The sequence below is a fragment of the Mesocricetus auratus genome, unplaced genomic scaffold, assembly GCF_017639785.1.
Source record: "Mesocricetus auratus isolate SY011 unplaced genomic scaffold, BCM_Maur_2.0 Super-Scaffold_100009, whole genome shotgun sequence".
Lineage (NCBI taxonomy): Eukaryota > Metazoa > Chordata > Mammalia > Rodentia > Cricetidae > Mesocricetus > Mesocricetus auratus.
This window is the reverse complement of record NW_024429193.1, coordinates 27,269,987-27,282,911: the sequence shown is the minus strand read 5'-3', so window position 1 is coordinate 27,282,911 and position 12,925 is coordinate 27,269,987. Positions and strand designations below refer to the sequence as shown.

Here is a 12,925-nt window from a genome sequence, read left to right as displayed (position 1 = left end):
AGGACTCTGTTTCCTTTGCCCTGGAAGTCCCCCGCCTGGGTAAAGGACAGAGCAACACTGGTCATTCCCATCCTGACTACACTGTTACCAATCTGTACCGGGCTACTTTGAAGAGTTGATGCTGAGACGCCACCAGGAAAATGACTCCATTTGGTGGGGTGACTTCCGGTTAGTTAGTATCCCACAAGAGCTAACCGTCCTAAGTACCACACTTGCTTCTATCATCTCAATCAAAGTCTGCACTGTGAACTTGGGACACTGCGGCCTGTGACATGATAGTCTAAAACACGCATTCTGGGGAGACTCACACTGTTTCTCAAAACATCTCTTGCATACCTTTCAGTAACTCCTCCCGCCATTGTGTCAGAGTTCTTTCTGCTGTTCTTCTAAGTACTTTACCCACGGATTCCTCATTCCCACAGTCACGTTTACCTCCTCTGTGGTAAAAGCTCCCAGGACTTAATTCATTTTGGTTTTGCAATTAACAGATTTTTCCCCTCTTAAAGAAGCATCTCGAATCCTGGTCTAATATCTTATTTTTATTTTTGCACATTTTTCACATGCATTATCTCTCTGGAAGGTAGACCGGTACACAGCTATTTGCAGAGAAAACGAGGCGTTGGAGAGGTCAGATGCCCCTAACTACCTTCACCCCTTGCTGGGGAGGCAGGTCCTGAGCCTGTCTTGGACCTGGGGACACTATTGGGAAAATACCTCTGCACAGACCTCATTCGAGCAGTGTGTCAGAGACGACAGCTTACAGACTTTTCACCACAGACACAAACGTTTCTGTGGAGTCTCGTGTTTAAAACACATGGGTAGACCCACCAAGGAGACGACTTCAAACCATGGAGACCAACTGGGAAAGCGATTAAAAATGCTGTTAACATCAGTTTTCCAGAATCCAGTTTCTGTGGGGGAAACAGGCAGTGCCCCGTAACCATGTGCAGAGGGGTTAAAAAGCAGGATGCACAAACAGTACGTACACACGTGTTGTGTCAGCGCTCCCTCTCAAAAAACGTGGCCACAGAAGAAAGTGTGAAGCATGCTGGAAGAAGACAATATTTATGGCTGAAGAAATTTGGCCTCACATAACGGTAATTATGAACAAGATATTTTCCCTAATAAAATTACTGCAAAACAAAATCTGGAGAATCTAAGTGCTTCCCTATGTTGTCTTTATTTTATCCCATGTGCTCGAGTGATTTCGAGGAGGGAAAGAAAAAAAAAAGGAGCAAAAGGGAGCAGAGAGAAAGAGCGCCGTAGCGAGATGGCCTCTGCAGAGGGTTGGTTTTGCTTTAGAAACTGGAATGTGTCCAGGCTTGATTTTTATTTTCAATTCACATTTCAGATCCAGCTCCCCAAACTCTTTGATCTTTCTCCCTGTCTCCTTACCCGGAAGAGAACCCTTGGCCTTCTCAGCTGGGAGCTGGGAGCACACGTGGAAAGACTGGCCGGGATCCATATTCTTGCCAAATTTAGTCACACAAAGGGGCCTGAGAGGGAAAAAAGAAAGGATGAAAGCCTCAGCCGCCGCGACTTCAAAGGCCGCGCCGCCGCGCCGGGCCCTGCGCAGGCGCCGCCCTCCGCCGATATAAGGCGAGCCCCGCGCGCGCGGCCGGCCCTTCGGCGCGCGTCCCGGCTCCAGGGCTGATGGCGGGGCAGAGGGACCGGGAGTGGGACCGAAGGGGCGTGCTTTCCTTCCCAGAAAGCCGGCGCCCACGCCACATTAAGGCGCGCGAGAAAAAAGTTTTGAGACATGGAAGAAAAGAATGTGATGTTCGAGCCCCCAGACTAGCGGTTCCCCGGCTGGCACGTGTATTCCAGAGCCGAAGTCCATGTGCGGCACCCCTCCTGTCCCCATGTGACGCGGGCTCCCCGGGTGGGGGAGTCTCGACTTCTGGTGCAGAGCTGAACCTCTGCACCCCCTTGGACTCATTCTGTCGCCTTGCACCCCCCTACCCCACCCCCGTTCCCTCCACCGTCTGTCCCCAGTCACCCTTCCGCGCCGTCCCCGCCTTGGGGCTGGCACTCCAGCCTGGGGTTGACGACTCACGAAGCAGAGTGAATGGGGCTCCCTCACCCCGAGGCCGGGGCCAGGGCTGACCGCTCCGCCGATCTCGCGCTCCAGTTGCCCGCCCGCCCGCGCGGGAGGTCGCGCCGAGCTGCAGCCGCCAACGGGCGGGCGCCGGCCGCGTGGAAACCGGGCGTCTGGAGCAGGGGGTTGTCACGGTCCCACGAGTTCCCTGGCCCTGGAGGAAGGGGCCTTGGGTTTGTTTGTCTAAGGCGGAAGAGCCCCTGGGACACAAACTGCCACTTCCCTCGTCCCCCTTCTCCGCGACGTCGGTTAAACTGAAGGTGCCCACAGATAGAGACTCCTGCCGAAGCTGGGGTGGGAAACCGGGGTCTCGGTTCCGCCCCCGGAATCACATGAATTCGTTTTTTCTAGTCCCTTCTCGGCTGTCTCTCAGAGCATCCTCTTCCGTAGGCCCCGCCACCTCCTTCCTTTGGGATCCCACCTAGGTTGCAGCTGGCAGAGAGTCTAGGCCACACAAAGGGAAGACCCGGAGCCTGAGCTAGGGTTAGGACCTAGGGGGCGGAGAGGGCCGTGCGGGGGCACTGAGCTTCTCATCCCTGTAATTAAGGACTCTGGGCGGTCTGCAGAGGACTCCACTTGGCTACAAAACGCTAGGGGGGGGGGTCTTCTGGTGCGGGTTGTCCTCCTCTCTTCCCCGCCCCCGCCGCGGCGCGCTCGACTACGCTCACCTCGGGGCAGTTTGGCCAACTCTGCTCCCCGAAGCCTAGGTTCCGACTGGGGTTGGGTGCCTCGCCCCCTCTACACCCCCCATGCCCCCACCCCCACTCAGAGGCGCAGCACCGGCGACAGCACCTTATGCAGAAGGAAGTGTTGATATAAAACAAGTTCGCTCCCAAAGCTAAGCCCAAAGCCACCAGGAGGGTTAAAACCAACAGCAATGCAGCCAGCCCCTAGCAATTGTTTCACGGTCGGAATTAAATCACATCAAAACGCCCCCTGAAACCCACATCCTGAAGGAGTAAACCTACTACAGCCAACCTCCAGTGGTTCGCTAGAGTTCACACGAACAACCTGCCTGAACATCCGAGGAAAGGGGGCGGCGGGGCTGCTTCTGCGCCGCTCCCACCACATCCCAGACCTAGGATCCTACTCGCCCTACCCCAAGAAGCGAAGAAGCGGCTGCCTATGCTAATAACAGCCCCACAGGAATCAGGATAGACTGCTAGGCGGCTGGAATGCCTTTGCCAGGAAGGCGAAGCCCAGAGACACCACTTCCTGGGGTTACTTCGCCCCTCCTTTATCTCCTTGCTTTTCTCTCTTAAGACTTCATCTAGGGGAAAGTCGCCTTCCTTTACCGACAACGCTTTGAAACATGCGGACGCATGGTTTTAAGAATGGCCTCAGTTAAGATTTGTAACATTGCTAAAGACAGCACACCGGGGAGACCACTCAACCGCCATGCATACAGAGCGAGGCCATTGGGTGATTTCGTTACAACCAATGTTTCCAAGGAGGGTTACCGCAAGGTACCAAACGCAGCCACCTATCCCAGTTTTGTTTTTGTTTTTGTTTTTTTTTTTGTAAGCCGTTCTCACTAGGTATTGCGCCAAAATTTCCCATCTTCTTGAGCTCCTAATCTCCAGGACACCTGGAGCTGAGCTCGGTATGACTCACAGAGTCCAGATAATTAACGCGAAGGACAAAATGGGAATTCGAATTAGTTGCAACACTTAAACAGGGAAGATGTAGACTCGTCATTTAATCTCCCCCAGGCTTTCAAAAAATACCCTCTGGCCATTCTTCTTGCCCCCTCCCCCTCTGGGTTTGATGAAAAGGGCCGATCTACTTCGGCTGCTTTGATGAAACTGCATCTTCCGGGGTTCTTTTGCTCAGTCAAATTGGCGCACTCGGAGGAGAAATTCTGACTTGGTTAAATTTACGCTAGCAGGAGCTGTAATGTCCAAAACTGTGTCCCCCCCTCCCCCGCTCCTCTACCAGACCAACAGCAATGGACGTTGCATACCATCACTATAAAAATGGATTCATTCGCAACCCTCATTACTATTCTCCCTAACACCCTGAAGTAAAATGCCATTTTTGGTTTTCTTCTGTAAGGCATAGCTTTGTAGATTTTTTTTAAGTTTTCGTTTTTCTGACTTCTATCACAAGCCTCTTAATTGTTCCCAAATCTATCAGTTTACATATGATGGACTGGAACATATTACCTATTAATTACATATTACCCATGGGACCAACTGAACTGATATATAGCTTTGAAGACTACTTCCTAGCAAGCTCCCAGACTAGTAGTTATCAGCAAGCAAAGCTTGAAATGCTTACTTAACTGTTAAAGTCTACAATGTGCAATAGCCCACAATTTCACCTTTAAAAGAGAGATCTTTGCCTGAGCGATCTTATGTAACGGCACTAACACATAATTCTGTGTTTTATTTTCACGTTAAGGAAGATGGAGATGCAGTTCTTCCCGTCTCCTGTTTACTGTTCCCAGGTTTTGCAGATGGCTACCGCATTGGTGTAATAATTTTGCTCGAATATTTGACTGAGGGGAGGGGTTGAGAACTTAAGGACAAAATGTAACGTTTCCAAACTTAAGCCTCACTTACACAGTAACTTTCAGAAAGCGTCTCCCTTAAAAGTCCTATCCTTTTACAAAATGCATCAAAGAGACAGTGGGAACTGGGGAATTTTTTGAGGTTGGATTCGGATTTACATCCTCAAGGGTCCCTTTCAGCGTTGTTGTCCAGGATGTCAGCAATTGCGCAGTCATGCCTCCCTTTCCGAGGTCCTACTTTTCCCTCGTTTTGAGATGTATTTTCATTTTCTGCGAGGTCTCTTACACACTGACTCTTGCATAGACGAAAACCCACGTCCATCCACGTCCATCCGGTGGTAAGGACACAATGAAAGCGATAATTGAGGTCCAGTCTTCATTCGCTCCCTTCTTCCTGGTCCTTTCGCCCTGGTAAGCCTGGAGACTGTATTTTCCCTTGTCTCCGAAGAGCGTGTGATATTATACACACACTACCCAGCCACAACTCTTGTGTTTGTTGCTTCTCTTCTCTCTGCTTAGGTGAGCAATGAGTTACATTTTCTCCCTTTCCTCTCCCAGTCCCTAATTCTCGCCTCACTCCCTCTGTCAGAGCATCTTACAGCGCCGGCGGCTTTCTCTTTCATCTTCCTCGCCTTGCCTGAGTGAGGGGCGAGAGTGGGCGGCGGGAAGGAGGTGGAGAGAGGCTGGCCAAGGGCAGGAGTGAGGGGGGCAAGAGAAGAGATGCTTAGACGATGAAGTTAAGCCACTCAGGTAGAGTTTCTTGTCAGTTTCACCTCGGCAACAGCGTGCTTGGGGGGGGGGTTACAAGCAGCACCCGGTCCTTCTCCGGGTTGCGGTTTTTTTGTCGTTGTTGCTGTTGTTTTTCCCCCTCTAGGCATAAACGCACGCGCGCGCGCACACACGCACGCACCCCCAAGGCGCCCCCCAAATTATGACTCGTCCTCTAGGTGCTGGGAAATGTACTAGTGCTGGGGGACAACCTGGATCTCCTCCTCCTCCTCCTCCTCTCCCTCCTCCTCGTCCTCCTCCTCCTAGCAGACTCCCTCCTCCCCACCCCTCCAGCCAGCAGCCAAGGAGAGCAGGAGGCGGGGGAGGGGCGGGGGAGGAGAAGCGACGCATGTGAATAGCTTTGCAGCGCCGGCTAGGCGCGGCGAGGAGAAGCGGTGGGAAGGCGCAACCGCTCACCTGCTGGGCAGCGCGCTCCGGAGGGACCCGGCTGCGCTCCCGTGGGCCCGGGCATCTGGACTCACCCGGAGCCTTGCAAGCGGCCCCGCTCCGGGTATTCCCCGCCCGGCGGCCTGGAGGAGCCGAGGGGCCACCGGCAGCCCTTTGCTTTGACACAGGGGAGGCGGGGAAAGAGGCGAGTAACAGCGCCAGCGAGCCAGGCAGAAACTCGAGCCGGGAACAAAGAGGGATCGGGTTCGTGTGTGTGTGTGTGTGTGTGTGTGTGTGTGTGTGTGTGTGTGTGTGTGTGTGTGTGTGTATCGGCCCGAGCTGCGGGCTGGAACATTTGGGCCCGAGGCTCCTGCTGTGACTCCCCAAGACTCCACCGTGCCAGCCACTGTCGATTCCCAGCGCTCATCAGCACAAACTTTATTCTTGGCAAACTTCTCTTTTTCTCCCCTCCTCCTCCGTCCCCCTTCCCCCCCAGCAGATTAAATGCTCCTCCAGAAGGAAAACCGAAGCGAAAGGGAAGGAAAGAAGCTCGAACACGGACGTCTGCTGCCCGGGTGGCTCTTTATTGTTTACCCTTCAGGAAGTGGACTTTTCGGTATTTTCTGATTCTCCTCGCACCTCTGCTGGGGCAAACGGAGCCTTTTGGCCCAGCTCTCAGCTTCTCGAAAAAAACCAATCCGAAATCGGCTTCCGAGGAGTCCACGGTGGAGAAGTTTTGCACGGCGACGCGCCACGGGACCCTGCTCTGCACTTTGGAAAGTCGTGTCCCCTCCGGAACCAGTGTTCTCGGCGCACAGACCCCAGCAAGGCGTGGTGGCCACCGGGCCTTGGCAGCCTACCCTAGCGCACGCGGATCTCCGCAGACGCTCTCAGAGGCGCCGGCGACTGCCGCCCTCGCAGTCTGGTGCCCTTCGCCCCGGGGCCGGGCGCCCGCGTCCTTCTAAGTGAAGTGGGAGAGCCTTGCAATCGCAGCGGCTCCTGCTGCTGCTCCGGCAGCGGGCCCTCGCTTTCCCACCCCGCTTCCATTCGTAATCCTCCAACTCTTGCCCCCACACACATCGACCCCCCTCTTCCTGCCGTCGCTGAGTGCTCCCGCAGCGGAGCGGAGATTACAGAGCCGCCGGGATGCCCCAACTCTCTGGAGGAGGCGGTGGGGGTGACCCGGAACTCTGCGCCACCGATGAGATGATCCCCTTCAAGGATGAGGGCGATCCCCAGAAGGAGAAGATCTTTGCCGAGATCAGTCACCCCGAAGAGGAGGGCGACTTAGCCGACATCAAGTCATCCTTGGTTAACGAGTCCGAAATCATCCCAGCCAGCAACGGGCACGAGGTGAGTGGGCCGCTGTCCCGAGAGGCGTGACGGGTCCAGGGGACGCAGGGAGGAAGCAAGCCGAGCGCGCGCGGCCACTTGGGCCGCTGCGCCCTGGTCCCTCGCGGGCTGGGCGGGGAATAACGGCCCCTGGTCCACGGTGCACACGTGTGTGAGCGGCGGGCAGGGAAATTTATTCCAAGTGTGTCTGTGGCTAAACGGTGGTGGATGGGCAGGAAACGTTGGCCTTTACCCGACCCTGTTTCGTCCTCCGACGTTTCTGCGGGGCTGAGGGGAGCCATGCATTAAAAGCAGGGATGTCTAAACACAGCTGCGCAGTCCATCCTGGGGTAGAACACAAAGTGCATCCGCTAGCTCTCTTGGTACAGTGTGCAAAAGTGCGTTAAACCACCAAGGCTCCAAGGAGCCGAGCCTCAGGCGGGAGGAAGAAGAGGCGGGCGTGGACCCGCCAGGAGGGGCCGTCCCAACCGCCAAGGAGTGGGGCGCGCGCCCCAACTGTGGGGGCGTTGCGGGGCCGGGTCCCCACAGCCGGCGAGGCTGCTGCGGGGAGCCGTGGGCGAGCCGACCCGAGCCACCCAACAGCATAACCACCGCCGTCCTTCCGCCCTCAACCCCGGCACTTAAAGTGGAAAGAAAGGCGTTTATTTGGGGTTAGGCAGGCCTTGGATCTCTGCAGAAGAAAGGCGAGCCCGAGAGCCGGGCGGCAGCAGCGGAAGCCGGGCCGCGGCTGGGGAGGAGGGACACGCTTTATCAGATCTCGGGGCCAGCTGCAGGCGACGGCGCTGGTAACCCGAGTAGAGTAAATAGAGCCACGTGGGTGCCGGCTCGAGAGAGCAGAGAGCCGCGCCGCGCGCGAGCATCGGATGGGCGTAGATCCCCAAAGCCCACACCTCAGCGGCCGCTCCGGCTGAGCAGCTGAGGAAACCTCACCGGGACAACCGTAGAAAAGTTCTGATAGCCAAATGATGGCCCCAACGTTTTTTCCTCCCAGAGAAACTTGGAGAGTATAACTTTTTCCTTAAATGGCAGCCTTCTGCCCCCACCCCAAAGGAAGGGTGGTTTCGGGGGCGGGGACATTTTGGGTTTAAAGAGTACCTTTAAGAACACCCAAGAGTTACCTACCTTCTCTGTCCCGATGGCAGGGGTGAGTACGCATTTGAGAAGCCTGGGGGGCCTGGTTCCTAGAATACAAGGGATCTCTCTGTTCCCAAAATCTAGCAAAAAGTAGGGGAGGTTGGCTAGGGTGCGGTCAAAATGAGGTTAAAAAAAGTCTCTGTGTGCCTGAAGGATGAGGTCGCCTGGAGGACACAGGTTCAAAGAATCAAATACTACCTAAACTCGGGGGCTTTGTGCCAGACGGTAGGTAGGGCGGCCTCTAACAGAGTAGTCCACAGATTCCCAGCCACCTCGCCTCCACGATTTACTAGTCCGAGGAGAAAAGCAGTGGTGGGGAGTTTGAACTGTCCACCTTCCCGGTGGAAGTGGAGCTATCAGCCCCACGGAAGACGGTGAGGGTTATACCACTGATTTGCACGTGGTTGAGTCCGGTCGGTGGCGCACACCAAAACCGATATTAACTGGGCTGCCTTTTAGATGTCTGTAACCCGACTCTCAATTTTCCCTCCCTTTAACCACAGACCAGTTCTACTCTGATAGCCTCATAGAATTCAGACTTTAAGTTGTAAGTGAACGCAGTTCCGGCCAGGGCTGCTCATAGGCATTTCCCCTAAGACCTCAGCGAAGTGGGTTGTTTTGTTTACGTCTCTAGATCTCATTTTCAGTTACGATATCCTGGTGGCATTTAATCAAACCCTGTCAAAGTGCGAACCAAGGCCAAAGAGGCTAATACTCCCTAGAAGTTGGGTCGTTAGAGCAGGACAGGTCATCCCCAAATTTGCTTTTTTTCTTTTGCTACCATTTTTATCCTTTGATCCGGAGTACTTAGAAATCACTCAGAAATGCTCTTTGAAAAGAAGTTTTCCTGTACTCAATCAAGCCTATCCTGTCCTTAATTTTAACCAAACGGCCAGATTGAGTTTTACCGAGATGTCTTTCTTTGAATTACCAGCAGACACATCTTAACTGTTAACAGCTCTAAGATGCTCTCTTTCTTTTGGGGTGGCTACCCCTGCCTTTAGGTGGTCAGACAAGCACAGCCCTCTCAGGAGTCCTACCACGACAAGGCCAGAGAGCACCCTGATGACGGTAAGAAGCCAGATTTCTCGTTCTTCCCACTTTACCCGAGGACATGTGATATTTGAGTATCCGGTTGTGATACTTCCATGTGAGTTCAGTAGGCTGGGACCAGATAATGCAAGACTGTGTCCCTGTCAGTACTGTTTCAACATAATAGGAAAGAAAGCCCAGAAACCCACAGCCTGTATCGCATGGTTAAGAACCAGTCCCTGAATGAATCTGAGTCTTTGGGTTTCCATTGACTTCCAGATTCTCAGAGAAGAAGGGATGTTTCTGAGCAGTATTTTTCAACAATAATAATTTAGAATTCTTCATTTGCAAAACTTTTGTGTGTAGTTTCTCAGTACAGAGGAAAAGGAAGGCAGTGTGTGGACAGATGGATCAGGGCTCAGTAAAACTGAGCCTAGCTTCTAAATTATAAACAAATATTAGAAGCTACTCCTATCAAATGATAGACATTTCCCCCATTGCTGATTCTTGTCAGTAAGTTAAAAAAAATCACACACACACACCCCTCCTTTGTTCATTCTAAATTTAATCAGATCACCATAGGGTTCAGTTGTCAATCAGTTGGCATTTCTGGTCTCCTTCAACTACTTAACAATTGGCCTGTCTAGAATGGAATGTTTGTACATTTAGTGTGTCGACCTAGGGGCAGGGAGAGAGCTGTATATCAGCCTTCCTGCTTGGCAACAAGTAGGTATAGAGATTAAAAGTCAAGGAACATTTCTTTGGCAGAGTGACGTAAGTTTAGCCATGAAATTAGCTCTTCCAAAGGTTAATTCACTACAAATTTGGGATTTAACCATACACTAGATCCACTTTTCTCCTTCAGAATTTGGTAAAAATCCAGAGGTACAGGTGGAACTTTTGAATTTGTCTAAAAGAAGGAGACTTCAAATGTAGAAATGTGTATGTGTTTTTGGGGGGGTAGATGGCCTCACATATTAACAGTTCGATTTTAAGTTTGTGTGTGCTCCCTTGTGTTTCTGTATTTCTCGGTTCAGTTTGTTAGCATTAGAACAAATTAAGTTGGATGAATAACACTTATTTTTGTAAAAACATCAGTCAGTAGTGGAAGTAAATTGAACCACATGTTTTTTTTTAAACATCTGGTTTGCTGTTAAGCCATTGAAGAGCATAAATACTGTCAGTCTAAAGTAGAACATAATAACCCAGTTATATATTTTTTTAATATTTTATGTAAACTCCAGCTTGTCTTAGAAGCAAGAGGTGTTTCTGGTGAAAATAGTTTGATACAAACAGAAAGTCGATGCATCTTTGATTGTTTTTTGGATTCTCCCAGGAAAGCACCCAGATGGAGGCCTGTACAACAAGGGCCCCTCCTACTCCAGCTATTCTGGCTACATAATGATGCCAAATATGAATAGTGACCCGTACATGTCAAATGGATCTCTTTCTCCACCCATCCCGAGGACAGTGAGTAACATGCTGATGTTGAAAATTATTTTCAGACGTGCAAATTAATTTGTGTTTCAACAGAATGCTTATTTCTTCAAACACATTGGCAATGCCTTCATTGTATGTGACTAGTCATCACTCGGTAAGAGCTGTATAAGGAATGGCAGCCTGAGAACAGTGCTGTCTTTATGTCTCCCATTTGGATTTTTAAATTTAGGCTAATGTGCTGAGATGAATAAGCAGAGGATCACAAATTATGAAACCAAATGGAGCCAAGTCAACAAGTCTATGGTTTTTATAAGTACTGTGTTTCCATGCTGCTGATGGGAGGGATTGAATCTTTCCGTCAACCAAGGGCCAGGTAGCTTTCAAAACACTAATCTGTCCAGAGGCTCATTTGGACCTAGATATTCAGACTGTTATTTTGGCTTCTGAAAATGTCTTGCTTTATTATATTAGTTATTGTTTGTAAGAAAGGCAGGCGAGCCATTTTCGCTTCGTTGTCAGTTGGGGAAATATCTGAAGACCATGTAGTGAAAGTTGCTGCTATTTTTAGTCTTTTAATTCAGTGAACTTTTGAAGTTGAAAAAAAAAAGCAGTGTCATACAAGTGGACTAGGCTGGTGTGTTCAGTATTATGAAGGATTTCAAGTTTGTTGTTTGGTGCTGTTTTCCTTTAATGGGGCTGGGGGTGGAGACTGTCTTCAGAAAACACCTGGATGGTTAACTTGTAGAGGATGTGCTCACGACTGTACTGGTGAATATGCGGAACATACTCGTGCTTTGTAGGAAGCTGCAGAGGCAGGCGGTCACCTGTTCCCAGGCCATTCCTTCACCGCTCAAGCTCAGTGAAGAACATGTGTGAATCAGTCTCAGTGAGACTCAGTGCTTCTCCAGACTGAGAAGCCAGCAACACTTGGGGGAAGGGTGTCACTGATGCCTTAGTGACAGAATCTGAGAGCTAGGACCCTCACTAAAGAAGCAGAGAGGAAGTGGCTGGTAATGAACTGGAGTGCTTGTGGCTATCTTAATGGTCTAAGCCTGGATGGTTAAAATGATGGGTATGTGGAATCTGCGGACCTTGTGATTTCAGACTTCAGCTGATCATTTTTCTACATATTTCAGACAGGTATCTAAACTCCAGTAGAGAGCACGGTTTTTCTCATTTTTATAAAGCAGTTGAAATGGAGCTCGTTAGGATCAAATCTTGTCTGTGTAGTGTGTAGGACCTTCTACTAAAATGTGGATGAACTAATAAAGCAATTGTAGTCCATTGTTTAGAGATTATCCCCAACATACACTTAAAATGTTTCTGGACTTAACAGAGAGTTGTTGAGCCAGAAAGACAAATGTATCTGATTTTTTTTTTGTTGTTGTTTTGTTTTTCGAGACAGGGTTTCTCTGTGGCTTTGGAGGCCATCCTGGAACTCACTTTGTAGACCAGGCTGGCCTCCAATTCACAGAGATCCACCTGCCTCTGCCTCCCAAGTGCTGGGATTAAAGGCGTGTGCCACCAACGCCCGGCCGTATCTGATTTTTTAAAACAGTTTTGCAAGTTTATTTTTTATGGGAGGGATATTTTGGATGAGGAACAGTTGAAGATTTGGTGGAAAAGCTAAAAAGTCAAGTTAGTTTTGGTAATAGAAATTCACTTCCAATACTGTTTTAACCATGTGTACATTTACACTGAATTGTTGTTTATTCCATGAAGAGAAGGGCTGCTTCTCTCCCCAGACAAGAAATTTGGGGAAATTAGTATAATAAACCTCCTGGTATTTATGCATAACTCTTACAGATATTGGCAGTTACCCTTTTCCCTCTAAGCTAGTATCCTATTTTAGGTCTTTGTAGCCTTTTCTCTGATTTCTCCAGCGTGTGTATGTGCACACATGGGCACGCCTGCCTACTTGCCTTATATCCCAGCACCATTTTGAAATGTTGATAGGCTGGAAGATATTTATTGTTACGTGTGTATTAAAATGTTGAGACCCATGAATCAGCCATTCATTGCTTAGGGGGGATTTGTGGGCTGAGTAAATGTCACTAGGTGTAGACGGTGTTCGGAGAACCGTTATTCTATTTTCTGGTTCCTCTGCCGAATCCCCTTACATGTTAGAATGCGTTCATGTTAGGTATGTTTTATTGAGAGACCCTGCAGTTTGCACAATTCCAGAAGCCTTTCAGTTTTAA

The 12,925-nt window shown here is 50.4% G+C and overlaps 2 protein-coding genes and 1 long non-coding RNA gene across 11 annotated transcripts in view; 2 read left to right on the top strand and 1 right to left on the bottom strand.

Moving 5' to 3' along the window:
- Positions 1–518: 518 nt before the first annotated feature.
- Positions 519–2,807, bottom strand: LOC121142326. 3 transcript variants are annotated; one of them, XR_005879316.1, is made up of 4 exons: positions 2,767–2,807; positions 2,000–2,252; positions 1,396–1,496; positions 519–1,048 (listed from the first exon to the last, which is right to left on the bottom strand). It is a non-coding gene; the product is annotated as an uncharacterized LOC121142326 (long non-coding RNA). The 3 variants fall into 3 exon arrangements; XR_005879315.1 differs by lacking the exon at positions 2,767–2,807 and having other exon boundaries at positions 2,000–2,760; XR_005879317.1 differs by lacking the exon at positions 2,767–2,807 and having other exon boundaries at positions 2,057–2,760.
- A 689-nt stretch (positions 2,808–3,496) lies between these two features.
- On the top strand, positions 3,497–6,730 carry LOC110343307. The gene is made up of 3 exons (XM_040751550.1): positions 3,497–3,520; positions 5,756–5,970; positions 6,265–6,730. The coding sequence occupies exons 1-3, from the start codon at positions 3,497–3,499 to the stop codon at positions 6,728–6,730; spliced, it is 705 nt and encodes a 234-aa protein (XP_040607484.1).
- Positions 6,731–6,911: 181 nt separating this feature from the next.
- Lef1 (lymphoid enhancer binding factor 1) overlaps positions 6,912–12,925 on the top strand; it is a 109,581-nt gene continuing 103,567 nt past the window's right edge. For 4 of the 7 annotated variants that reach the window (XM_040751782.1, XM_040751783.1, XM_013122592.3 and 1 more), the window contains exons 1-3: positions 6,912–7,118; positions 9,257–9,323; positions 10,621–10,754. In XM_040751782.1, the coding sequence (XP_040607716.1) occupies positions 6,912–7,118; positions 9,257–9,323; positions 10,621–10,754 (408 nt within the window). Of the gene's footprint in view, positions 7,119–7,607; positions 8,263–9,256; positions 9,324–10,620; positions 10,755–12,925 lie in introns of those variants that run through there. The other 3 variants (XM_021234558.2, XM_021234559.2, XM_040751784.1) reach the window with 3 other exon arrangements.